We start from the raw sequence: 27319 nt of genomic DNA, 5'->3' as shown, positions 1-27319 counted from the left end.
TATCAAATGTATACAAACATGTATATCAAAATGTATATGTATATAAAAATGTATATCAATATTTTTTTCAAAATGTATATCAAATGTATATCAAATTTGTATCAAAATGTATATGTAGTTCATATCACAATTTATATAAAATGTTGCTTATGACAGTTGTCTGCCTAAAGTACTGCCTTTATTATATTTGCAATACAAATTGTTTCTCAAATATTTTTACCAAAAAATACATTGTTCTTTTGCTTATTTGCTGAAGGCAATGGTAGTTAATATTTGTTTTGTTTGACTAGTAACATATTATGTTGCCTGAAAGATTATGTATCGTTGCCAGTGGAAGCAGGCAAGGTAAACACTACACAATGCGTTTTAATTACCTTTTGCCAATTCTATCATTTAGTAATTACATGTATGTTTGAAGCTTTATTCTTCGCTCTTTCCTTTAGTCTGCATTTCACAACTGGCATTGTCTATTTAATATGAGGGGTTCATGACACTCTAGTCGTGTGCGCACACACACACACCCACCCACTCCACCTCCCCCCACCCATATGTGCTTACTCAGTCTCACAATGGTCAGTCTCCATCATTTATCTGGTCCATTTCTGAATCTTGAATGGTTTTCTGTGAGGTAGTTTATGCACATGTGATTTTTACCTTAGAAGGATTGGTGACTCTTGGTATAATGTCCACTTTATACGCTCAAACAACGACCGGAAGCCATTGATGTGTGCTATAAATACAAAATATCGACTTCATACACCTGAGGTTATGTTTCTTCTATTCATTAGGAGCTGAGAAAAATACTCTTCGGAAATACATTCCACACTTTTAGCTATGAATGGAAGAAATCATATTTTAGATTTCGAGAACCCTGTTCAGATTTATCGTATGCGCTGGAAACAGAGAAGGTAGGATTTACATTATAAGACATATGTATTCGAATATGAATTGGGTTTGTGTTGTGTTTCCAGATATTTGGCATACAATTGAAGGGGAAACTCAGGCCTTATTGCAGAAACTTTGCATTGGTGCAAGTTTTATTTTTCACAGTATTACAACCAGAGCAGCAATTTCCCAAAAAAAAGCATATTCTTTCAAAGCATTTATCCCCATAATTATTTTTTGCCTTAGTGCCAATAGGTCGCCTTATCAGCACTACAGAAATCCCCTTCTGGTCCAAAAATGCTTTGAAAAGACGCGTATTTGCATTAGTGCAATATTTGCACTAGTGTTTAAAACATGCACAATTGCCCTTGCTGCACTGAAGAGTTTCTGCAATGATTCCCCAGGCGTGTACAAGCTAGACTGTTGCAGGCATGTATACACCATTAGTTGTAACTTGCATTTTCCAATGTGCCAAACATTGCATTGTTATTTATTAATTCTGAGACATACTGTATGGTCAGATAAAGGAATAGGGGCACTGCCCTTTGCCAGCCTTTTCAACAGACCCACATTATTTGCACGCCGATATCGAACTTTATCTTTTCAGTGGCACAAAAGCAGCATAACTCCTCAGTCAAAACCTCAGCCGTTCTTGTGTGTGGAAGGTGCATCACAAGGCACATGGCACATGTTGGTTCTACATTGTAAAATAGGTAATTGTCCAAAAGTAGAAAGCACTTGAGGCTGTAACATAATTCTGACCTCTCACAGGAGTCTGCACATCAGTGTGCATAATGTATGGACAGATATCGTGTGAGTGAAGTATGCGGGAGCAAGAAAGAGCCCTGTACCTGAGCACGGTGTATATTAAGTATGTGCATGCAGCTCACTTTTTTGATTGTTTGAGTAGTGTATGTGAGGTCTGTGTTGACACATATTGCAGTGTTTAGTGCCATCGTGTTCCATCATAGAGGAGAGGACAGGAAAAGTGTATTGAGAAATCGAATATATGGCCAGCATGGCAAGGGCAATAGCACTGGCGTGTACTGGCTGCATCACAGATTGGTATTTGTTGTGTCTTAGCACAGGCATGAGTAAGCAAAAGAAACTGCAGGGCCCTAAAATATATGGAGTCTGCGTCACAGTCTCTTATGTTAGCACTAATCTCTCATCATAGTCCTAGTTTGTGTTTTTACCTTATAAAGCAATAAGGAACTGCTTTGCTGAATGTATGCCAAACAAAATTCATTCCTCTGCACACATGACTTGATACCGTCAGTGATTGCTCCCAGTAAAGTCCCAGTCCTAGTCCCAATAATAGCTCCTGTCACAGCCCTAGTCTCTGTTGGATTGATATTCACAGTCCTAGTCCTAGCTACAACTCTAGTCACAGTACTATTGCTAGTCAAGGTCCTGGAGCTGGTCCCAGTCCTAGACATGCTCACCTCACAGTCCTAACCATCATCACACTCCTAGATCTCATCACATTCCTATACCTTGTCACAGTCCTAATCCTTTTAACAGCCCTAATCTTCATTACAGGCCTAGTTCTATTGTCCTAATCACGCTATGCAGTGTCATAGTCCTAATTACAGTCCTAGTTAAAGTCACAGTCCTAGTCCTTGTCAGGTACCTAGTTACAGTCCTGCTCCTAGCCTCATTGTGGTCCTTGTTCTTGTCACAATCCTGATCTTCATCACAGTTCTACTTACAGTAATATTTCTCATCACAGTCCTAGTCTTTGTCAAAGTCCTAGCCCTCATTTCAGTACTAACACTGGTAAATGTCCCAGTTACCATCCTAATTCTCATCACAATCATTGTCACTGTCCTCGTAACACTTCTAGCCCCCCTGGCAGTCCTTCATCACAGTCCTAGTCCTTGTTCCTGTCCTAATCCTCAATAAATTCCTATTAACATATTTGTCTATAGTTCTTGTCACAGTTCTAGTCCATGTTAAAGTCATAGTCTCCCGTCATTCTTCAAGACACAATCCTAGCCCTCCTCCTTGTCTCAGTCCTAGCCCTCATTACAGCCCAATCCTTGTAAAAGTCCCAGTTCTCATTACAGTCCTTGCCACAATCCTTGTCACTGTCCCAGTCCCAGTCCTTGATGTCATAGTAGCCCTAGTTCTCATCACAGTCCTAGTACTTGTCACAGTCCTAGGCACAGTACTGTTCCTATTCCTTATCACAGTCCTAGTCACAATCCTAAATCTCATCACAGTCCAAGCAACATATTTCGTGAATGTTCTTGTTGCGAGTCATAGTCCTCATCACAGTACTAGTCCTGTTCTTCTTCAGTTCTAGCCCTTAGCGCACACATAGTCCTCATCACAGTTACAGTCCTAGTCCTTTTAACATTGCATGTCCTTGTCACATTTGCAGCCGCAATCACAACCCTGGTCACAATCCTAGTCCTTGTCATGATTCCTAGTCCTAGTGTCAGCACTTACCCTTATCATAATCTTAGTCCCCATTGCAGTCCTAGTCCTTTTGACAATCCTAAACCTCTTTACAGTCTTACTCTTTATCACAGTCTATTGGTAGTCCTAGTCACCATCACCGTCCTAGTCATTGATTCAGTCCTAGTCAGCTTCACTCTTAGTCCTTCTCTGTCTTAGTTCTCATCAATGCTAGTCCCTGTCACATTTCTAGTACTTTTCACAACTTTCATCCTCATCATGGTCCTAGTCATGGTTGTAGGCGGCTACCCTGACCTTCATTTTCCTACACCCCAGGGGAAAAGGAGAAGTGGATAAAATAACAAATGACAGATTTCTCTCTTCAAGTTGCAAGGAGATCTGCAGGGGGCAGGAAATCAAAGAAAAGCAACATACATCATTCTGCTCTCACTAAATCTTCCATTAAACCCCATCCCAATCTTAGTAAAGTGCCGGTGCTCCTCTACTCAGTGCCTAGAGTAGTATTGAATAAGTGCAAGTCCAGAAATACAAGAGTGTCCCCTGTAATCTTGATTGTCCAGAATCAGTGGAATATTCCAGGGCTGATAAGTTTCTAGAGAAGAAGTACCGTAGAACCCTGATTAATATTCCGCTTTCCTAACTTTATTTTTGAGTGTGAGTTTCCTTTCTGAAGCCTTATTAAAGTCCAGCTATACATCCAGCTAACACAAGAGTACTAAAACACTGCTCTCTGCAGGCAATGATATTTCAATGACTTTAATGTTGTATAAAAACCTACTTTTAATAATGTATTCTTAGAGTAAGGATGTTAACTGATAACTAGAAAAAATATATATAAACCTAAAGTGTTTATCTTTGAAAACCTATTTACAAGATTGCCCATTTTAGCAAACAGCTAAACTAGTGACTTTTATTATTTTTCCTAGAGCAGTTCACTTACACTGCCCGTTTTACTCCATGAGGAGTTTGAGACGTTGCTCTCTTTCCTGTTTAACTTTGTATAGGGAGCTTCAGCTTCATGGCAATAGTCACTACTCTCCTGTTCAACACAAGTTTATAAGCCACTGCTTGGAAGAGAGACACGCTATGCTTAATTGGGAGAAATACAATTTGGACTAGGATCTGAGCCTTGCGCATACAAGACGTGTTCAGTTCCTAGTTTCTTGAAACAGCCTTGACGAACTTCAAGAGCGTAATGGAAGTGTCAAATGCTTGTCTTTCTTTAAAATGATTTTTGTCTCTTGTGCGCACATTTAAAGTAAAGCATAATGGGGAACTTCAGATTCTCATCTTTCCTTAAATAGATTAGTGTCTCTTGCGCGCACATGTGTACAATCAATTCTGAGGCTCAAAAGTCTTTGCAGGGCTGGTGGGCCAATTCTAATAAAATGCAGTAGACAAGTTTGAGGTATGAACCTTCTCTCTTTAATCTCTGCTTCAGACTGCAAAATTTGGCCGTCGCCCCCCCCCACACACGTGAACCAACGTTGTTGGGTTCTACTACATTAACAAAGGACGAGCAAGTTTCCTTGCAGTCCATGAACATGGACACAGAATATTACATGCCCCCCACTTAGAGAATGATCTCCTCTTGCTAGCCCATTTCTTCAATCCATCTCGTTGGTCTGCAAATTGTTCTTTTCGTCATGCTCCGTGCACTGTCACTGTCATTGGTGTCTATGTCCCCATCCATGACATCAGGGCAACTTTCTCACAAGCTTTATATGAGGGTGGCCACTGCTGCGGTGTACTGTTCGTCTTGTTGAGTTTCCTTTTCAAATTTCTTGAAGTATGACAAGTTTCTGGTGATGTGTCCACTCGGGCTCACCACAGTTATCATGTGACCCTTCATGCGTGACATTTTCAAGGTTTTTCAGCTGAATGCAGGCGTTTCCTTGGATCCTTATGGTTGTCATACTAGTACCTGGTCTCCTATCTGCACTGTTGATTCTCTGGCGTTCCTCCTCGTGTCAGCATATGCCTTCATTTTTGTCTTGCTTTCTTCATCTCTGCTTCGAGCTCGTACCTCAGTGTCCGTCGCTACTTCTTTGTCTGAGCTTTGTGGTAGCGTGGTTCTTATGGTTCTACCAAACAGCAGTTCAGATGGGCAAATGACAGTGAAACTGTGGAGCGTGTTACGATAGTCTCTGAGAAGGGTGCAGATGGCTTGTATGAACAAGCCTTTTGTAATGGAGCATATCTGGAGAGATCTTTTCTGGTTAGCCATGAATCTTTCAACAGTACAATTCGCTTGTGGCCATAGAGGTGTGATTTTTCCAGTGGTCGAAGTGTACAGACAGAAGTAGTGGAACTATGTTCTCCACTGGCCTGCACTGCTCCCCACAAATCCCATCCCTACGCCCCCTCCCACGCACAATACAAACCCCAAAACACATGTGCCTGCTGTTTAGGGGAACGTTCAGTGCAATGCACTGAAAGTGCAAGTTTCAACTTCTTCCTACACTTTTATTTTAAAACGAAACCGTTCCGGAACAGTTTCTTTTTAAAATAAAGGTTTAGGAGCAGTAAAACTTTATTAAAAGAAGTAGAGGAGCACCGCTCCCGACCTCTCCCGCCCACTTCGACCACTGGATTTTTCAATGATGGAATCCTAAGTGCTCCTCAAAATTGGAAAATCATGTAAACTGTGGGCCATTGTCGGATTCCACGATGGTTGGGATGCCTTAGTCTGCAAATGTTCAGTCCAATACTGGGATGACAGCATGGGATGCTGTAGGGTGTATTAGATGTATTTCTGGGAATCTCGACATTACATCCATGATGACAAGGGCATATTTTCCATTAGGCAAGGGGCCGAACCTGTTGATTGCTACTTCGTCCCACACTTGTAATGGCATAGGTGTCATCTTTAATGGCTCTGGGAATGTGCACGGTGCTACCACGTTGCAAGTGATGCAGTTTCCAAGTGCTTTCTTGATTTTTGCTTCCATGTGTGGAAACCACACTTTTGTTCCGAGTTGCCTCTCGGTAGATACAATTCCCATGTGTCATGTGTGAGCCATGCTGATTACTCTGTCCTGCAGTGTTTCTGGTATGACGATCCGGTTATCTTTTAACAGTAGCTCGTTCGATGAGATGGATAGAACATGCCTTAGGAGGTGAAATGTTTTGAGTAGTTTTCGGTCTGTTTCAGAGGTACACATCCCCCCAGAGTTAGATTTGTGGCATCTTCTTGAGGTTAAGCTGTCCTTTACTTGCATGAGTATTGGTTCCTGACACACGCTGTGGAGGATTTCTTGCATTGTGAGTGACTTAGGGAGAGCATTGCTTACAATGTAATTGATATATTTGCCGCCTTGGCGGGTAGGGGTATCAGGATAAGAAGCCAGCTGGATTATTGTCCTTTCCTGGTCGATGTGCTATTGTGAATGAGTATTCTTGTCAACGTGCAAAGCGAGGTGGCAACTTTGCATTTGATTTTCCATATATGGTTGAGAGTGCCTGGTGGTCCGTAACAATGGTGAATTTCTTGCCATATAGGAATACATGATAATGCTCACAGGCCCATACGACTGCCAGGCTTTCTTTTTCTGGTTGGCATTATGCGCATTCCGTCGAAGATAGGGTGTGACTTGCATATGCCACGATGTGTTTGGAGGATGAGGAGGATAAACACAGTCTGAATTGCGCAAGGATGGGCCCTAGACCCATCGGGCTTGCGTCCACTGACAACTCAGTTTCCATGTCCGGATTGTAGTACGCCATGCATGAGGCAGAGGAGATGCGCTTCTTGATCTCTTGGAATGCTTCCTCACAGTCTTTGACCACCTGAATTCCTGTCCTTTTCCTGTGAGGACCTGTAGAGGTGTACTGACAGAGAAAGGGGTGGAGATTTATTCTCTAGCTCTCTAAGGGATTTGAAGATGTGTCTTGGTTGCTACTAGTATTTTATTGTGAATGCTTCTTATTTGTCTTTTTCTATTGTGAGTCTCTATTTTTCGTATGATATCAGGCTCCTTTTTATGAATGTTATTTTGTGATTTGACCCATTTCCTTATAAGCTTGCGAACAATGATTTGGTGTGATTTCACATCATGGGTAAGCCATGTGTGTCTAGTATATGGATGGCAGGTTTCATTTGATTGAAGTGGTGCTAGGAGGTTGATGGCTTTAGTCAGGGACGTGTGGTATCATTTTGTGAGTAGGGCTGGGTTGTTCTTTACCAAGGTGTTGTCGTGTCAGAGTTCTGTTTCTACAGCAAGACCCAGGAGATCCAGTGTTAGGCTTTTTTTATGCTAATCATGATTGTCTATGTGCTAAATTGGTTACTTGTTTTCTGTGTGGGAGTATGAACGAAAGTATGTTGTGGTCGGTCCAGTTGACCTGAGCGTTGGATAGGTTGGTGGGGATGAGGTTTGCGTGAATGATCCAATCCAATGTGTTGCCCTAATCATGGGTAGAATCATTCAGTGTTTCATAGGGTGTTTCACTCCTGTCTCCCCCCTTATCAGCTGCCCCTCCACAGAGCTTCTTCTGGGCCTCCCGAGGACCGCACTAATCAACCAACTTTTGATGGATTTAAGGGTGTTGTTTGTGTGGCATCTGGCAGTTCAAATAGAAAGGCCATTATTCTGAGGGGTGCTACTGCCCTAAATCTATGCCAGGCCTTTGGCAGCTTGACACCTCTGCCCTTGCCCCCATGGGTTCGTCCTTCGGGATGAGCGCAGCCTTGTTCGCGCTCGGCCGTTCACTGTCAGGGTCCGGCTTGAACAAATTCCACAGGAGCTGATGCTGGCCCCACAGACCCTCACTAGGAGTTCACCTCTCAACCCTAAAGTAAAGCTGAGCTGAGAACCCCAAGAAAGGGAAAGGGGAATTTGGATAAAATTACAACAGAGACACTGCAGCCCTGCAACCGTCTGGTAGGCTCTGGTATCTGTAGTAAACAAATACACTTATTTACTTATACATTAGTGTAGACTTCTTATCTTAAATTATTTTGTAAACAACTCTAACTTCTTTACCTCTTAAACCTCTGTTTAAGACTTGGAGATTAATTATCTGCATGGGGAATAGAACAATTGTAGTACTTTAGAGAATATTGTCACTAGCCATTCAAATCTCTTTAGAATCCTGAGCAATGACTCTTGCAAGCAGTTCACTGACTTAGATATTCTTGTTTGCTCCGTAAGAACATTAAGCTCTATGAGATTTGAGTTTTAAATGCTTTTAAAAACAATGCAGTCTTTTCTAAGAAGTATTGAATTCCTTTTGCGTGAAGGTTACTTTAAATGAAACTCATTAACTTTCTTGAATGCTGCTGCTCCTGCTTCTGCGTGTGAATCTTTCCTTTTTACAAGTGCAAATGTTTTGCGATGAACACGCGAATTCACAAGACGTGAAAATTGTCCTCGCGCTGAAAAAATCACACGCACACCGTATTAAAGAGAAAGCACGTACACGCGCTAAAAAGCACACGCGCACATTTACTAATTCACGTACGCGTGTAAAACGTGCACGCGGTTAAAAATCACACGCGCACCGTAATAAAGAGAAAACACGTACACGCGCACCTTAACTAATTCACGTACGCGTGTAAAATGTGCACGCGATGAAAAATCACACGCGACGTAAAAATGGACTCGCGCTCTATCGCAACCAAACACAAGCTGTCGTACGCAACGTCACTCACGCGAAAATTGTACACGCGTTAAAAACAACTTGCGCTCTGTAAAAATGGGCTCGCGCTCTATCGCTCTGCATACCCGCACGCTCCCATAACAACGTTGCTGAAGACACTAGGCCTCACGCGCACGCTAAACAGTCTTGAAACACTTCCCATGTAATTTATAACTTTAAAACTTGCGCGCACAGTCTTTTCACTTGTCTGTTTACTGTATTTAAACTGTAAACATTCTTTCTCTCAGTTAATTTTAAACTTCTTAACACTTAAAATTCTTATTAGAAAAATGGAAATTCACGGTGAAAATCGTTAAGCTTTTAAAAGAACGATCCCACCTGAGGTCTCCTTGTTCACTCTGGCTCAGCAAACGATTCTCTTACTTCTCTGGTAAATCTTCTGAACTCTGAAAGGCCTTACTTAAGGAGCTTAACAAATGTACAACCAGCCACTGAATTTCTTTGGATGAAAGGCAGTTTAGAATCTTGCTCACCTCCCCAGAATCCAACCCATTATCCTTTCAGCCAATCAGACAAGCCAAACATAGCATTGTTCCTTAAACCAATCAGATTAAGTTTCTTTCTCTCCATTTTAACTTGGGCTACCACAATGTTAATTCTATGTACATGCTCTTTCAGGTCACTACTCTAGCCAGCCCTGACATTCACATTCGATTTGGGTTTCGCAGACCTGCAGCATGATAGAATTGTATTTTATCCGCCAGCCCTGAAGGCCTCTGTGTCTGACGTCTCTCTTGGGACTGAGGATGGGAACGTGAATCAGAACGTATTGCCATGTAATATTGTTACACTTCTCCATGGCCTGCAACAAACTAGGCCACATTTAATAGATGGCGAGGCTTCAGTGCTAATTCCAGCGCAGATTTGGGTCTATGTTTCTACTATCATTCACTACATTTCAGTTATTCTACTCAAATGTCACACATGCCCTATGGTGGGGCCTACCTATGTTCTCACGCCTACTACAATGGACCATATTTATTCTATCAGCTACGTGCGTCTGACCCCCCTTTGGTGGTGTGCGGTCATTTTCTTGCACATTAACATACTGTTCTAAATCTGAATCGTTTTGGCAGGGCTGGGAGCTGGACATGCTTCCCACCAGGCGTATATCGCGGGTGGGCTAGAGAGAGTGGGGTGGGGTGGTTCGGTATCAGTAGAGAGTGGGAGTTTTTGTCAAGAGAGTAGGGGTAGGGTGGGTGAGGGTAGAGAAAGTGGGGGTAGGAGGAGATAGAGTGGGGGTGTGTGTGGGGTTGGGGGTAGAGAGAGTGGAGCGGATGGGCGTAGAGAGAGTGGTGGTGAGATGGGCTGGTGGGGAAGAGAGAGGGAGGGTGAGGTGGGTGTGGGTAGAGAACCTGGGGGTATGGGGCACAGATAGTGGAGGTGGGGTGGGTGGAAGCATTGGTTGGGGGTGGAACACATGAAGAACAAAGCAGCCTCGAGAAGCCTCGAAAAACAGATCTGCTGTTGAAAGTAGCCCAAATAGTCCCCAAAAAACAAGCCACACATGCCCGTAGAGAGGGTGGGGTGGGTCGGGCTAGACGGAATGGGGGTAGGGGTAGAGAGTGTGGACGTGTTGTTAGAGAGGCAGCCTCAATAGGATTAGAAAAACTGATCTGCTGTCAAACATAGCCCCAAATAGCCCAAAAACCAATCAACCTGCACACTCCTGAAATTTCCCTCACAAATGGATGTTTAGTAGCCTAATTGTGTGGGAAATGACCCATTTGTAGAAAATAGTCGAATTGTACAGGACATATACCACTGTTGCACCCCTGCAAATCACACCCAGCTGGAAAATGGAAAGCTCAGCACCCAACTTGCGTCTTACAAAGCTCCTGATTGGATAAAATATTGTTAAGAAACTCCTTATTTGTTAGTAGAACGGAGGGGTTTGGAAAAATAAATGTGAGTGATTTGGAATTTTCATGTCGTGGCATTGCTGGTTGGTATGCCAGTCAGATATTCTCAGTTCAGAACCCCCTTCTCTCTCTCTCTCTCTTCTATAACAATGGTTTTTGCAATTTTGTGGTGCAAGTGCCACAAACATGTGCCAAAACCAAAAATGAGAAGCAATCTGGAATGTATAGACTAGAGTGCCTGTTGGGAGATATAGAAAAATTGCCTCTATAATGGTTGGCAGTGTCGAAGCAGTCATAATATTATTTCTGCATGAGCGATGGCCGTCCATGAGCCATGGACAGAGCAAAGTGCAGCCATGATATGAGATAACATGTCAACTGCATCCATGTTTAGGGAGGGAGTGCGCTGAGGAACCTGATTGTTTGGAATGCGTGCAGGAGCCAACAGGTCATGCAAATGTCACGTCAGGCTCTGTCCAGGGCATTAGTGAACTCATTTCCTTGCTTAGTCTCTTCATTGAAGACGGTCCACACCTTTGGAGAATCAGAAAAAGTCACGTGGGCATTAGGTGCCAGTTCAGGCTTTATTATATTAAATGGCAAAGTCTCGATAGAGGCCAACATTTTTTTACTTATTTATTTATATATACAGGGAAAAATACTCTTTTGGTCATAAAAGATTGTAGAATAGATGAGATATCAGATTTGATGAGAAGTAGTGAGCTTCTTACAATGGGATGAGTTCAAGTGACAATCTGACCAGGTTTTGGTGTGGAGTAAATGGAACAGTTACTGGGGACAATAGGTGAGGGGACTTACATAGATTGAGGACAATCAACATTAGACATTTTTAAGTGCAGGTAGGCGGTACGACCAGCTATGTCCAGGCCAGGATGGATGAAGTGTTAGAATGGAGGAGAGAAAGTACGGGACAGAGGCAGCTTAGAGGCAAGGGAACATGTTAGCTCAAAGGCAGATGAGAGGTAGGTTAAGAGGATAACTCAGAGTCGAGGGAGTAGGCTTTCAATTTGGCTTTGAACAAATAAGTGTGGACTGTTTCTCGGATATCTAGGGGAAGAGAATTCCATGTAAGTATAGCAAGAAGAGAGAAAGAGCAGAAGCCAGAGGAAGCATGGAGAGGGTGAGGTCCCACAAGGGAAGTCAAAGAGCTAGAGCAGAGATTATGAGAAGGCTTGTAGAGTTGGATACAGGAGCATAGATACAGTGGTGCCTTACCATGGATAGATTTTAGAACCAGGAAAAGATATTTAAATCTTGGCCTGTTTTGCATCCTCATCGATCCAGGGTGGTGATGGAAATAGGAGGTAGGTGTGAAGTGAGGGAGTTCAAAGAATGTCCTACTAGCAGAGTTAATGATCTTGTCTGGATGACAGAAATTATAGCTGGGAAGACCAAAGGGGCTGCTGCCACAGTAGTCCAGTTTATAGAAGACAAGAATGGTTAAGAGATTGTTGACAGCAATGAAGGAAGGAAGTTCCTGATTTTCCTAATAATTAGGAGGTTGAGCCGAGCTTCCATTGTAGTTTTGGAGATAAAAGTAGAGAAAGTGTGAGAATTGTCATAGATAAAGGCAAGATTTCTAGCGGAAGAGGAGTAGGGGAGAGTGTAAGGTGGGAACCAGATAAAAAGAGTTTAACATCAGAGAGTGCAAAATCATCCAATATTTAATGGCAGAGAGACAGTTGGAAATCTTGATGGATAGATCAGAGAAAGGATTTAGGTGTTGTCTGCAAAGAGTTGACACAAGAACCCAAAGGGGGAGATTAGTTCCCCAAGAGCAGAGGTGTAAAGTGTAAAGAAGAGCAGACCGAAGACAGAGCCTTGCAGAACACCAATAATTAGAGGAGTGAGTTGAAAGGTGTTTTTCTTCCAGGGGACAGAACATTGGCAAGGTATCAGGTAGTATTCAATACAGGCAAGGGCAAGATCTCGAATCCCAAGTAGAGAGAGGGTATTAAGGAGATCAGAGTGATCAAGGATAGAGCATAGGTTGGAGTGCTTAGCAGAGGTGATGAAGTTGGAGACATTTACAAGAGAAGTGTCTGTGGTGTGACAGAAGTGGAACCCTGCTTGTAGGGGGTCTCAAGATTGTGGATCTCTAGGAAATTGGTAAGACAGTTGTACACAAACCTTTCAAGCACGTTAGAGAAGTGTGGAAGGAGAAACACAAGGCAAATGTTCGCTGGCAGGGGGGTACAGTTGCAGGTCCTCATGCGAATGTGTACTCCTCCATTTGCACAGCAGCGGACGCATGTCTGTGCAGAGACAGCAAATTGATGGGGTGACAAATGGATGAGGATGCTGAGACTTAGGGGTGAAAGTTAGGAGTAGAAAGTGAGAGGAGAAAGAGTAATATAGTAAGAATTGGAAGCAGGAGAAAGCAGTGAAAGTGGAAGAGCCATCAGGTGTGAAGGAGGGGAGGGAGAACTATAGGTCGGAGATAAAAGGAGGAATGGCAGAAGGTTTCCATTTCCTTTTAGTAATAGGTGAAGGGAAGTGCTGAGGAGAGGTCAGAGGAGGTGGTAGTCGAACCAATGGAGTGATCAGATAGGGATGGTGTGACATTCGTATTAGTGGCTGAGAGAGAGGATGAGATAAATAAGAGATCCAAAGAGTTACCCCCTGCGTTGGTTGGAAGGTTATAGGTAGAGTGGAAAGTGTGGTCACTAAGAAAAGACTGAAGTTCAGATTTGAGAAGTAGTTGGAGAGTGAAGGTTAAAGTCACCTAAGAGGATGAGGTGATGTTTAGTGGAAAGATGATCACGGAGTTGTCCTGGTTCATCAAAGAATGGTCTTATGGGACCAGGAGGGTGATAGATGGAGATGATGTGAGCCGAGTGAGGTGGAGCAATAGTAAGATGATGAATTCAAAAGAGATAGGAGAGGATGCAGCATTGTAGATTTGTGAGCCAATGAGTCAAGAAAAGAGTAGGAGTTTGATGCCTCTACCTCTGCCAGTCAGACGAGGAGAATGAATGAAGGATAGTTTGGAGTTGTATAGGGCCGCCAGTGTAGCAGCATCAGATAGAGAAATTCAGAATTCAATAATAGCAAGGAGATCTACGGGAGGAGAGCTGGCATGAAAGTAGTCAGTGATAAAGGAAGTTTTGTTGCATACAGAATGACCATTCCAGAGTGTTATGTTCAGTTGATGCCGTAAGGAAGAGTATAGGCAAAGAGGCTGGTCAATGGTTGATGGAGTCTCTTGTTGGATTTAGCTGGAGGTTAGGTCGAATTAATATGGCCACAGGAAGTGATGTCACCAACTGGAAGTGAAGCCACAATGATTATGTGAGGCAATAATTATGTCAGGCAATGATTATGCTATCTCGGCAAGCCAAGCTCTTATACGTCTCGAATAGCGCTGTAAAGCCATGACCTCCAAGACTGAGGATCTACTGTTAGGAAGTCGAGTTTCCAGTACCATATTTTTGGGACGGGGATACGATACCTGTCTCTCTGTCCATTTCCGAACAACTGAATGGCAATAAACATTGAGCCTCATTACAGGTCACCCGGTATGGAAATAACGGTGGCGGTAAACCCGCCGCCACCATTGTTTCCATACCGGGTGATCCCGAGTCCTGCAGGCGGAGGTGTCATGGTCTGACACCGCCCGCCTGCAGGTGGAGGTGGAAACACCAGCACCATCACGAGATGGTGCCGGTGTTTCCATGGTCCCCATTCCCATTGGGTCCTATGGGACTCAATGGGAATGGGGATTTACCGAATTCCGCCTCCGGAATTCCCGGGTCACCGGGGTTGTAATGCCCCGATAATTCCGGGAATCACAGAGGCGGAATGGTAAAACGAGTCTGGCCGTAACCGAGCCGGTAAAACTGGCAGGTTACACCGGACTCGTAATGAGGCCCATTGACTCATCCTTTGTTGCCTGGTTTCCTATTGAATTATTTGGTAATGAGCTGAGGGATTTTACACAGCCACCTACTGAGCCATTTGAAAAACAGAAGCAGGGTTATATGAAGGTTTCTGAGTTGCTGTTTTTAGCACTAACAAATTATTAATATTAAGTGGGGTTGCTCAAGGTTGTCTAGTAGTACTGGGCGCATTTGGAACCTGTAATAAAAATGTCTATTTAGGGTCACTTGCCCTGTATTGTACTATAGTGCCTGTAGAACTCCTTATATGCTATACAGATATCGATATTCCCATGCGTGGACCTCTATGAAATTAGGGCACAGACAAAAATATGGGTAAAGGACAGAAATCGTTCTGACCCAAAACTTGCAAACTTATCAACTTAGGCTCAACTGGAACTAGTCTTACCTAAGTCCGAACTGGCTTGACAGATTCGGGTAGGGATGCGAAGAGACTCTAGGCAGGTTATTAGAGACTGAATATGGGCTACAAGGACATGACACAAACTGTGAAGAGAAACCGAGTTGGAGGAGTCTAAGACTGTAAACCATAAGGAGGGCTCTGACAGACTTGGAGAAACTATAATGCAAATGGTGAGAATGCATATTTGGTATGCAATATGTGAAGGGGCCAGCGTGGAGAAATCCAAGGTGGCTGATGTGTGAGTATAAATCAGTTAAGTCATCACCAACAGAGTCCACACCTTTGACCTGAAGGATGCACACATATTTCAGCAGAAGGTGCTAAACACACAGAGCTACGTAATGACAATGGGCCTCATTACGAGGTTGGCGGTAACTCCCCGGTGCTACCGGCAGGTTGCCGCCAACCCCGTAACACTGATTCTGCCGCCTTCACCGGGATATCACAAGTGGCGGTGGAACGGTAAATCCCCATTCCCATGGAGTCCTACGACTCAATGGGAATGGGGGCACTGAAGCACCGTTCAGTGAGAGACATGTCGATAGGGGCCTGTTTTCCCGGCAAGTCAGGCCTGCAGAGGGATCCTTGGCCCCTACCGGCATTCTCGTAGCATTGCGGTCCGGAAAGGGTGCAAGTACGTTGGCACCTTTATTTCCAGACCACAATACTTGTAATGAGGCCCAATGTGTCTTGCGCAATGGTGCCAAAGCTCTCGCATTTAACGAAAGCTCTACTGATGTTCTGTACTGTGGGGTTTAGACCACCTTAAGGAATCCCCTGATAGGTGCCAACAATGCCATTACTCAAAACACGACTCACAACCTCTCACAAAAGTGGGAACTTCTTACTAAATAGCATTATCTGGCACAGCCCCTAACTACGGAACTTGCAAAATATACCAACACAAGGTTGCTAGAACAAAATAATCAAATGATTAAGGATACAGAGACAGAAGAGCAGTTGAACTGACGAAGGTAATATAAACCTGGAAATGAAAAAGGGTCTGTGATAAGAGTGTGCAGGGAAGCGTGATGCTATGATGGTACAGCACTCTTTCTTGGTCGTCTCGTTTGTAAAGGATCCATCCTTTGACAGAAAGCCCTGTTATACAGTTTTGACCTTACGGGAAGACACTGTATGTTAGTGTAATACGTTTAACACACCGAAATTGACAGATTTGTTTAGCCTATACCCTTTTTCTCTCTGAGTACATGTCTGATACTATATTGTCTCAGAGCTCTCTAAAGTGGAAACAGTGTCCCATTTGCACTATGTGAAAGCAAGCAAGACATTACAAATTGGAACAAAGCACTACCTGCCTGGACAGTTGTACAACCTACAAACCACAAGCCTGAAATGTGGCTGGGTGGTTGTTGTGACTTGTATCGAGCAGGCACAGCTAGGTGGCAAGATGCCCCTGCCATGTGCCACGACAGGTTATATAAAGTTTTAGCTATCTGAAGTGGTGGACCCGGAAGCTAACGTGCACATTTACCATCTGGGCATTTATGCTGGTCAAATAAAAAAGTGCTTTTACTGCCACAGGATCATGGTTGTTGTATTAATGAACTCATTAATGAAAGTTGCTTTGTGGGTGATAGTTGCTTTAATATTTATAAGGTCCCCAAATGACATCGAAATGCCCTATTGGCATTTTCATCCAAGGTAACACTAGTGGTTTCATGAGTGGCTCTACCCGTTCTATTAAGAAACTTCTAAAAGCAGCGTGGGCACATGTCTGGACGGATTTGTACATGATTGGTGGTGGTGTATCTAGTGAACATATGAATGAGGAATTGAGGGTCGAACGGGTATAAAATGGGATACAGTCATTCTGCAGCACCAGGGGAGTTGCTAGGTCTGGAAAAGACCCGGGGCTAAGCTGATGTCAGAACTGTTGGGACTGGGGGCTAGCTGGTCTTTTGGCTGTAGCTCCTGAGATTCTATCCGGGGCTACAACCAAAAGATCAAGGGCTATAGACCCCTTAGCCCCCCCCCCTAGCAACGCCCCTGTGCAGCACCAGGTGAAAATGATGATGCACGTGAATACACGAGTACCTGGCAGTAGCTGTCAATTATGGTAGTAACTGAGCTTATTATAGCAGTAGCCTATGTACGATACCGACGTGTTCAGATACTAAAATGAAAAAGGTGATGCAAATCTATTGCCAACACACCCTTGACAAAAGGGAATGGTCAGAATGGTGATAGAGGGGGTTGTAGGGAAAGTGACTAAAATGCAAAAAATGGGGATAAATATCAGAGGGGTTTAAAATATGAAAAAGGTAAGATATAGTTAAGGGGAAATGAAGGTGTATGGAATGCAACCCACATTTGTTTTTAAAAAGATCTAAAAATATAAAAAAGGTCAACACAAAATGTTATTTTTGGTCAATTTGAGAAAACAAACTGTTCCTAGTTATGAAGTACAACCAATAGCAATACCTGACATATGACATGAGCTCCTGGTCATAGTATGTAAAATGTTGGTAATTCCTATCCATATGGTGGTAAAAGCTACCAAATGGTGTGGGTTCCATGCTATATGATGAGAGTGCCTGGAAAATGCCTATCAAATGCATATTCCTAGTGGCAGCTGGAAAAGAGCACTCAGACAATCATGTAGCTGGAAACACACACTGACACTGTCAGTGTCTGCCCACATTCCACCAGCCACATGCACCCCTTTCCACCATGTTTTTGCATGCATTTGCCCTCAGCTTCTTCCTGTCTATTACTCTGGTCGCGCATCTTCTAAGACCCCCATGACATCATTCACCCCTGCACTTCTCCTTCTCTCCCTACGAACTCACCTGCTGGTCTATTCCTTCCTGCTCTAGCTGCTGTGCTTCCTCACTGACTGTCCGTCCTACCATAGAAATAGAAAAGAGGTACTTAGCCATATGTCTGGTAACGATGATGGAACCCATCTTTGTTTTATACAGAAAATTGGGCATGTGCATAATGCATGGAGTCCATGCCCCAGAAACAACAAAAACATGTTTAAACTATTTGGACCTGGATGGAGCCCCTGGGTGCCAATAGCAATCACCCCCGTAAATTGGGGTGTGCATGGGCAGTAATAGCCCTGAGCCTTCACAGAGGTCCACACTTAACTTGGGTCTGCCTGTGCTAATGTTGCTAGGCCATTATCAGTGCTGCACGTTCTTGGACGTGAGTTTGATTGCTTTATTTGAATCCATAACTGTGTGCTTTGGTAAGGTGTTGTACAAAGCGCAACAGAAAACAATCAAAGATTTACTATTTTATAACTTGGTGCTTGAGCACCCATTTAGCATTGAAAGTATATATGGTGGCATAACATTAGATGTATTTGCAAAAATGAATTATTTCATGCTTCAGTCATTATTTTAGTATCAAGTTCCGTTTTTCAGTTTAATCAATAAGTTCCCTCTTCTGAATGTCCTTTTCTAACAGGATACAATACTGTTAAATATAATTGCCAACAGTGAAATGGCCATAGTATTGACTGTGCAATCACATATTCTTCAAGCCTGATATGTCACCTAATTGTATGCATGCATGATTGCTACTGGATATATTTAAGCATGTTTACATCATCCTCCATTTTAACCTTTTTAAGGAATTAATTCCCCTCTTCATATTTAGATGACAAGCCTAATTTCTTACACTCTTTGTTTTGGCCAATTGCATATCGTTTTCAAATCCTCCCAATTGCATATTGTTTTCAAATCCTCCAAGAAATTGCTAGGTATTTTCTGCTGACAGAAGGGTACTCCACAGGAACCTTTTTTGCAAATAAAAACCATTCTCCAAATAATGTAATCTTGGCGTAGAACCTCAAAATGTATCTTCATAAAATTCTCATGATTCCAAGTTCATTAAAATTGGCTCAAACAGCCTTGACTAACCCATAGTTTTCACTCTAAATAGCCTTCATGTTATATTAAATTTGCCTGTGAAATAGCATTTGCGGTAATTGGGTAAACAACAAATTCCCTGCAATTTATCTTAAGTGAGTTTTGCTCGCTGTATGCCAGTTCTTTTGCTATTCCCGATAAAGATAGCAATACTACTGAAAATTAGCTTAAAAAAGAATTCAGTTGTATTGATGGTGATGGATTGAAAAATGTATACAAATTAATGCTCGCAATATATGGATTATAATTTGTTAAATTCTGCCCAGCAAATTAAATTCCAAATTATGAATTGCCTTTAATTTCTCATTGATTGTACTCACTTTATTTGAGAGTTGTAATTGCTACATGTTTAATAGTCAGGAATCATCCATATTCCCAGGTATTTCATGCATTCCTTAACCAGAGATTTTGATTAACAATTCAATTTAATTATCTCAATTTATGTTCATTTTCAGTTCTGAGGATGAGACAATCTCTTGTTAACTTCCAATCAAGGTCCGATATGCTGAGTCTGGATTCATTTAGACCTCTAATCGTCAAGATAGGGAGCTCTTTTTGGGCACCTGGAATAGAATTGTGCCTAATCAATACATGATTTACGAGTAAATCAGACAGTGGCAGAATCCAAATTGCAAACAAAGAGGCAATGCTTTACCTCAGCCATTATCAGTAGCAAACACAGATACTAGTTTATTAATTATAACTAAAATAGGTTCTTTATGCAATGCCTACAACATCATTGAATACCATGCTTCCCATGATTCACCATAGAAATGTCCATCTCACTTTATCGAATGCTTTTTCTGCATCCACTGTAAATATTGCTAATGATATTTTCTCCTGCTCGCTGATATGAAATATAATCTGTTGCATGATCATGATTTTTTCTATCTTATAGAAAGCCATGTTGCTTAGCCCTAATTAAGTTTGCAGACATTGCATTCAGTCTTTTTAAGACCATCACAGCACATAATATAAACTGCAAATGAATTACTGAAATTGATTTGTATGACCCACATTTTCCATGAGGTTGCCTATTTTTTCAACACTGCATGCTTCATATTTTACACTATTTTATAATTTGAGAAGAGCCGTGTATTTTATCCCAAGGGCATTCAAATTGTTGTTTATTTTTTCTATTTTAATGTCCAAATCTAGAAGGGAAATTCCTTAAAAGTTTCATGTCTCCAGGGTCTTCCTTATGTATTGCTTCTATTACCCAGACACATCTGTATAATGTCTGTTACACTGTTTATTTTCTACTAATTCAATAACACTTCTAAGCACATTTTGCACAAAGTAAGGACATTTTTGCTATTTTGCAGACAAGTGCATTTTGCAATGCGTCCTGGGTACAAATTGTGCCATACATGATGTGCTAATTTTGAGCTTTCATTTTGTGAATCTCCACCACTGTTCCCGGAGCAGAGTGAGTACTTGGAATAGGAGCAGGGCAGTAGTCAGCGGGACAAGGTTTCTCAGGGGTCTATTTTTAGCCCTATTCTGATGGCCAGAATATTTTCTGGCTCATATGTATTTGATAATATAGGTATTATTTGTCCTGGCACACATGTTACGATGGGGCTATGTGTGTTATGGCATCATCTTCCGGTGGAACATTTCTCCAGGGCTTCCATTGTTTATATTGAAAGGGTGTTTGTGATGGAACCAAAGATGCAACTCCCCCACCTTTAGGAGGCAGTGCAAGAGTAAGTCAGACACATATAGGTGTTTTGCAGTCAGGTTGCTTGTAAGGCCGTGTTTTCAGGAATGAAGGATCCTGACAAGTACATTGTTATTTCGTTCCACCTGGGTATCTGTTGAGCACAGAATGTCAGTGTCCCCACCAGCAGACGTTGCCTTTTCTAGAAGGTGGGTCAAGTGACTCAGCCAAGGGGAGTATCAAGACCAGTAGATGAGATGAGAGCAGGAACCCATAGAGCAAGTGGACTGGCAGAGGTTGGCAGAAACAATGGTTTCCTGAGATAGCCGGGTGACAGATACAGTAAGGACCAATGCTAAGCCTTTCATGGTGGTTGTCCGCGTTATAGAGAGTCAGCCCCCTGACGCTCTGCTTCTTCTAGTAGCCATTTCAAGTCCCAGCCTGCTGGTCTGATGATGGAGTGCTACAATAGGACACGCCCGGTGTATTTTCCTAGGCCAGTCCGATATATGTGACTCTCAGGCATCAGACTGCAGCTGTGCCTAACAGTCTCCCTCCTCAAGGCTTGTATACTCTATCCCATAACAGGGAGCTGGATACAGCAGTGCTGAAAATGGTTTTCTCAAGACCAGTAAGCCTAAGACTCTAATCAGCCCATATGCATCTAATCCCATTTCAGGTTAATTTGTCTGCAAGATCTCCACGGAAGCCCTTGAATTGCGCTAATCTTCCTTCCAAGCAAGTAACTCATATGTGAGCCCGAGATAGGATGTGCCTGTAAAACGTGAACATCCCACGGTGTGTTTGTTCCCTAAAAAGATGTGCCCTAAAAATCTGGTCTCCTTTAGGGATCCAGTGTACATTTAGAAGTGTTGATCTTACAGAAACATGTAAAAAGCATGTCTTCCCCAAAGGGTCCAAAGTGAAGACAGCAATGGTGACCTCAAGGAATAGTTAACACCCATAAATTGCTGGTATATATAAAAGGTGCAGCGTAACAGTAATAGAAACAATATATATATAAATAAACAACCAGTATATAGTTCCTTTGCAGAGCTTCCTTGGTGGTGTCTGTGTGTCTCATTGTAATCTGTAGGTTTGTGCATTCACACATAAGCGGTGAGGCCAAGGCCTTATCCTGAAGGAGAGGCCAGCCTGCAGCTCACCTCACATCAGGTCCCTTTTCACCGTATGCAGTGATTATATCAAATAGAAAACAAGTAATGAAATGTCAAGGAATGAAAAAAACAACTAATAGCAAAATAACTAATTTTGGACAAAACTAAAAATGGGGTTGGGATTGGGAATAGTGATTTTGCTGGTGGGGGAAAAGTATTACTAAAAGAAAAAAGGAGGCGGTTTTGGGGGGAGAGAGGCCCAAAAAAACAAAAAAGAAATTAGTCATTTTGGTATTAGTTGTTTTTTATTCGTTAACATTTCATTAGTTGTTTTTCCATTCGATGAAATCATATGCAACCGACAAACACTAGCACATAATGTTCTGCAAAGGGGCCCCCAGTGATTAACAAGGTAACTTGGGGCTGAGGGAAATAGCCTGCAACCCATCTCCTCTAACCAGTTGGCACCACTAAAATTTAAGACTCACTGATAGGGTTACAATTGTATTTCCTATTGCAGATGAACAATGTGCATGAGTGCTGGGGCACATTTGATGCTAAGATCTCTACATCAAAATGTGGATTTGTATGGACTATATTTGGGAAATGGACTCTAAAATGAACCATTTGACACAAGTGTCAAAGGTAATCTCCACGGCCCAAACTCTGCATGTAAAGAGTTGGGTTCCTTGCTGTGCACTCACAGTCAGCACCTAAGGTGAAATGGCATGAGAGGGCTATATTATTGCACACGTGTTACAAACACCAACTCGTTGCGCGCCTTGTCGAAGCTCCGGGTAAACCAGGAGAATATGACTGCTATTTCAAAAAGGTACAACGAAACAAGTATGATCTCGGTGATCTTAGTGTCTGAGACTTGAGTAGAATGTTATTGAAACATGTTTCCTTGAATTTGTGCTGAATACAATTTTTTTTCTTTTAGGGAGGTGCAAGAGCGGTTCAGATGGCAGTCCAGGCTAACATCATCAAATACTTGTTGTTCATAAAAAACACAGAGGTGCACAGTCATCTTCATAGGTATAGTAAAAACAAATCCCTGTAGAAAAGTTATGGAGCAGTATTACAGAGGTTTGCGGCCAGTGTACCACAAGGCCCCGCTGCAAACCCATCAGCAAGCAAATATCTGCCCCAATGTCATGTATGCAGAATGCGCTTGACTGCGTTGCGGCAAATGCCGAATGCAGTTGCTGTACCAAATAAAACGCATATCAATGAGTTTTATGCATGCAAATAAAATGAGCATATGCGTGCTATAAATATACGCTTTTGCATGTGCTAAGAATGGTTGGTTGAGGAGCACCTTGGGGTCCACATGCTTTAAAACTTTAACGTTAAAGAATCTTTTTTTTAATACAAACTAGCTACCAAAGCTCTGCAGTTGCACATCATTGTCAATAGCAGATGTTACTATGACCAAATTCGGTTTTATTCAGACCTTACTCAGACCTTACTCAGACCTTACAAGAATATACGGCTTAATGAGCCATAGTGGGATTCGAGTCTTTGATCTGCAGGGTTGATCATGGCCTGCATCACAGATGAAAACGTTAGTTGATGGCAGGTTGATGGCAGGTGACCCCAATGAAATTAAACTTTCATCCATTTATTTTCTAAAGTAAGGAAAACTTAAACATGTCTTAATTCAATATAATAGATTTAACAAACCTAGTGCTTGGAATGCTTATACCTTGGAATAAGGAAACCAAACTTGTTATTAATGCCAACTCATTTTAAAAATAGAATTATCATAGAATAATTAGCCTTAAAAATGTCTGTACAGTGTACAGACATTGTACAGACAGTGTAGTATTAGTCATCAGGGGCATCATTTGATGGTCTATAGGGGTTGCAGTTACGACCCCTGACTTGGCATTTGGGGTTGCTGAGTATTACGCAAAGTTCGTACTTAAGTTCTCAAACATCACTGCAGTGTTGAGAGAATTGCTCAAGAAAGGAGCCGAGTTTGCATGGTCAGAGGAGTAGAAAGTGGCGTTCAAATCCAAGGATCGTGAAAGCTCCACGCTTGCAGCCATTCAATTCTGCGTGCAACACTGTCATCACCACTGATGCCACTGCGTATGGTCTAGGAGCCGTGCGGACCCAAAAGAAGGGAGATATAATCGAGAATGCATTCAGGTCAGTCTAGGGAAGTGCCACTCCCTCCTAAAAGAAGTCTAGCTCACTTTATGTATGCACACTACTCGCCCAAAGTCTGTAAATTACTGGAAAAATAGCACGATCATACTCAGAATACGCCACACTTTCCTTAGGAAGGCACATTTGTACTAGGTAAAATCACCACATTATGGAAGGCGCTAAAGAAGGAAGGCGCACACGTATACCAGCAGCAGTGGGATAGCTATCAAGACTGGTTCACCAAAGCACCAAAAGGCAGTCAGAATCGAAGCCTCGAGCCCTGAAAGATTCCAAGGAGAAGCTCCAGGAGCATGTTAAGAAACTAAAGACTGAGTACTCCAACCTACAGACCCCCACACATAAAATTGGGTCTAACCGCCTGTATCCCATCATCCAAGTGGCACTCCCACTGAAGTAATCTGCTGAGGACATCCTGGGCACTTATAGCCGAGCTATACTAAATACTGTAGCTGCTTTTCAGCTGAGTAGTCCCGCACAAATAGTTGGTCCCGACTCCACCCAACCACCATCCTACCACTAGTCCACCCCAATAAGTTAATTGACCAGCCCAATCTCTGCCGCATCACAAGCTTAGATCATCAATCTCTTTCAGTCTCCATCCTCAACTATCTCTCACACTTTTGAAGGGTTCCCAGGATCCCCCACAAACAGCAGTATCAGTGCGTTTCCTCTTAGGTAGCTCCCGGGAGGAGGAAATGCCATAGTCACAGTGCATGCACCTTGAAGTTGCAACTGCTCTGTTCAATATTGTCCTAAATTGCCTTAAGATTTGAGAAGACCCAGTTAAGTTCCAAGAGGAACTGCAGATCGTATCAATTGTTACAGCTCCACGTGTGCCAATCTAAACCAATTACTGCAAGCTGCCCACCCTACAAATACATTCACAGTGCTAAAGCAGTGCTGTAACTGACCAGATGAATAACCCCCTACTGATGGGTTAAAGGCTTTCACAGACAGACTGGTACACACAATTATGCCCCCGATTGGGCTAAGATTAACACATTCAAGCAGCCTAAGGGTTTAAATCCGGACGAATATCTAAAACGTTTGAATCGTTGTTTTGAGCAGTATTCTGGAATCATTGATTCAGCTGTCAAAGCATTCAGGCTAGGGTATCACAATTTGTTATGGGCTTACAGCTGAAGGTGGCAGAAGTATAAAATCAGTCCTAATAAGCAGGCAGGGAAAGAATTTGACTGAGCTCTTGCTAGAGGCACATTTCCATGAAAAGATTGAGAGACGAAAATAAAGTACTGAAGCTAACCTTATGGGTTTGCAAATCCAAGAACTAAAGCCACCCAAGGCCAGGGGAGGGTTCCGCTCCATGACTGGATGGTGGGAATGGGCACAGATAAGAGGAAGAGTTGCTTTTAACAGAATGAACAGGGAAATGGTAGTGAAAGATATCACCCAAACACATATAATGACCAGTGCAAATATTGCAAAGAGTTTGAGCACTAGAAAACCGAAGGTCCGAATTGGTTGCAATATGACTGTCAGCCAACCGCACCAATTGTATTGGCTGTGCCCCTGCCTCCACCACCATCCCCACAGAAGGCTCATTAGGTATGCATTGGGGTTCCTGTAGGGTATTTTGTGGAGATTTGGGGCCTGACGGTATTTTCTTACCGCCGAAATATAACTTAGCAACAATCACTCCTTGTATTCAGATTGGGCCATGTACAACAATAATACAGTGAACATGCATTATTTCAGCACCCAGGCATGCATATTTGGTATGCTTGGGTGGTAGGCGTGGTTGGTGGTATTTTGGTGAGCATAATTCCCTTGTTTTATTTGTGGCCCCAATGTCCAGAATCCCTTATCTTTGCTTAGATTTTTCGTGTAATCACTAGAGAGACCTCAGACCTACATTTTAGGAATACCACATTTTTCAGTGTTAGTGTTAGTGTGCCACCATGGGCGATCTCACTGACTTATTTACGACAGAGAGCTATATATGGTAATCTTGTGGTAATTTCCACTACCTTATATACGGTAGGGAGCTATGTTCAGAGAGTCTCTCTTCCCGTTGGTTCATGTACCTCCAACGAGCTATGCTACAGTCACTCACAACGGTTCATACTGAATCTGACATGCACACATCTGTCTTAAAATGACCATTGCACTGTTTAAAATCTCCCCACATCATCACTGTATTGGTAAATAGAAGACACACCACCCGTCTGCTTTCAAATATTTTTCTGTATTATAAAAGTTGCATTTAAACACGATCTCACTCTTTACAGAAATAACTAAAACAGCACAGTAACAGCTTTGTCTATGACACACTGCAAAGAGAGTGGCGGAGAACAGAACTCAAATTGCAACATTAGCATTTGATTAAGGCATGCACAGGAATCCTACACTGACTGCATATTCTCATACACACTAAGCTCCCCACACTTATGTAATTACCTTATCTGTTCAGTGAAGTTTTCTTTAGCTGTTCTCTTTCTGAGTGTGGCTCCCTTGAAGATTAACCCCAGTAAAAGGATCGCCTGCCTTCTCAAACCGGGGTCATTGCCTGGAATTCTCAGCTTTTGCAGATAGGAATGCTCCAGCCAGTGGAAAGGTCCTTCTTTCAGCTCTCCCCAATCTTGACTGCCTTTCTCCTCCCTCAAACTTCCCCCAGCAAAAAGCCTGATCACTCCCTCTAGCATGATACTTGCTATGACGCTGCTCCAATCAGAATCAATCACGCCATCTCCTCCTTCTCTACACAATGGCTCATTTTTATAGTAATACTTTGTAACCAACTGATTTCCTGTTCTTTCGAGCCCATTTGCTTTCTGTAATTATGTGGACAGGGCAGCAGAGAGAACAGAAAAAAAAAATGGATGTGCGTTTAAAAGTTCACTTTCAGAATAGGCCTAATTCTGCAGTGGAGACACATTTTTATTAGTGGATTATGTTTCATTAGTCAGGTTAGTTGTCAGTAAGGTTAGTTATTATTTTCAAATGTGTCTCTCGCACCATAGGCATTTCAGGTGAAAAATAGTGTGTATTTTTGGGTGTGCACATGTGCTTTTAACTGTAAAAATAGATTTGCATCTTATATGTTAAAATTGTTTTTGACTGAATGGCCTGTCTTTCCTTGTTAATCTGGTAACACATATAGCAATGCACCGCACCCTTGTGGTGGTGCTGCAAAAAATTTTTGCTACCTGTGCAGTAGTGCTGTACTCTGTGCTGTTTGCTACCTGTGTAGTAGTGCCGTACTCTGTGCTGTTTACTACCTGTGCAGTAGTGCTGTACTCTGTGCTGTTTGCTACCTGTGCAGTAGTGCTGTACTCTGTGCTG

At 42.5% G+C, this 27319-nt stretch overlaps 1 protein-coding gene across 1 annotated transcript in view; it reads left to right on the top strand.

Annotated features, from left to right (window-relative positions):
* MINDY4B (MINDY family member 4B) overlaps window positions 1-27319 on the top strand; it is a 322694-nt gene that overhangs the window by 36032 nt on the left and 259343 nt on the right. Inside the window, exons 4-5 of the mRNA XM_069620371.1 lie at window positions 789-908; window positions 22782-22876. Coding sequence (XP_069476472.1) covers window positions 789-908; window positions 22782-22876 — 215 coding nt within the window. The remainder of the gene's footprint in view (window positions 1-788; window positions 909-22781; window positions 22877-27319) is intronic.

This window comes from Ambystoma mexicanum, chromosome 10 (genome assembly GCF_040938575.1).
Source record: "Ambystoma mexicanum isolate Mex_15411 chromosome 10, UKY_AmexF1_1, whole genome shotgun sequence".
NCBI classification, from domain to species: domain Eukaryota; kingdom Metazoa; phylum Chordata; class Amphibia; order Caudata; family Ambystomatidae; genus Ambystoma; species Ambystoma mexicanum.
The sequence above is the reverse complement of the archived record's forward strand: the minus strand, read 5'-3'. Positions and strand labels throughout refer to the sequence as shown.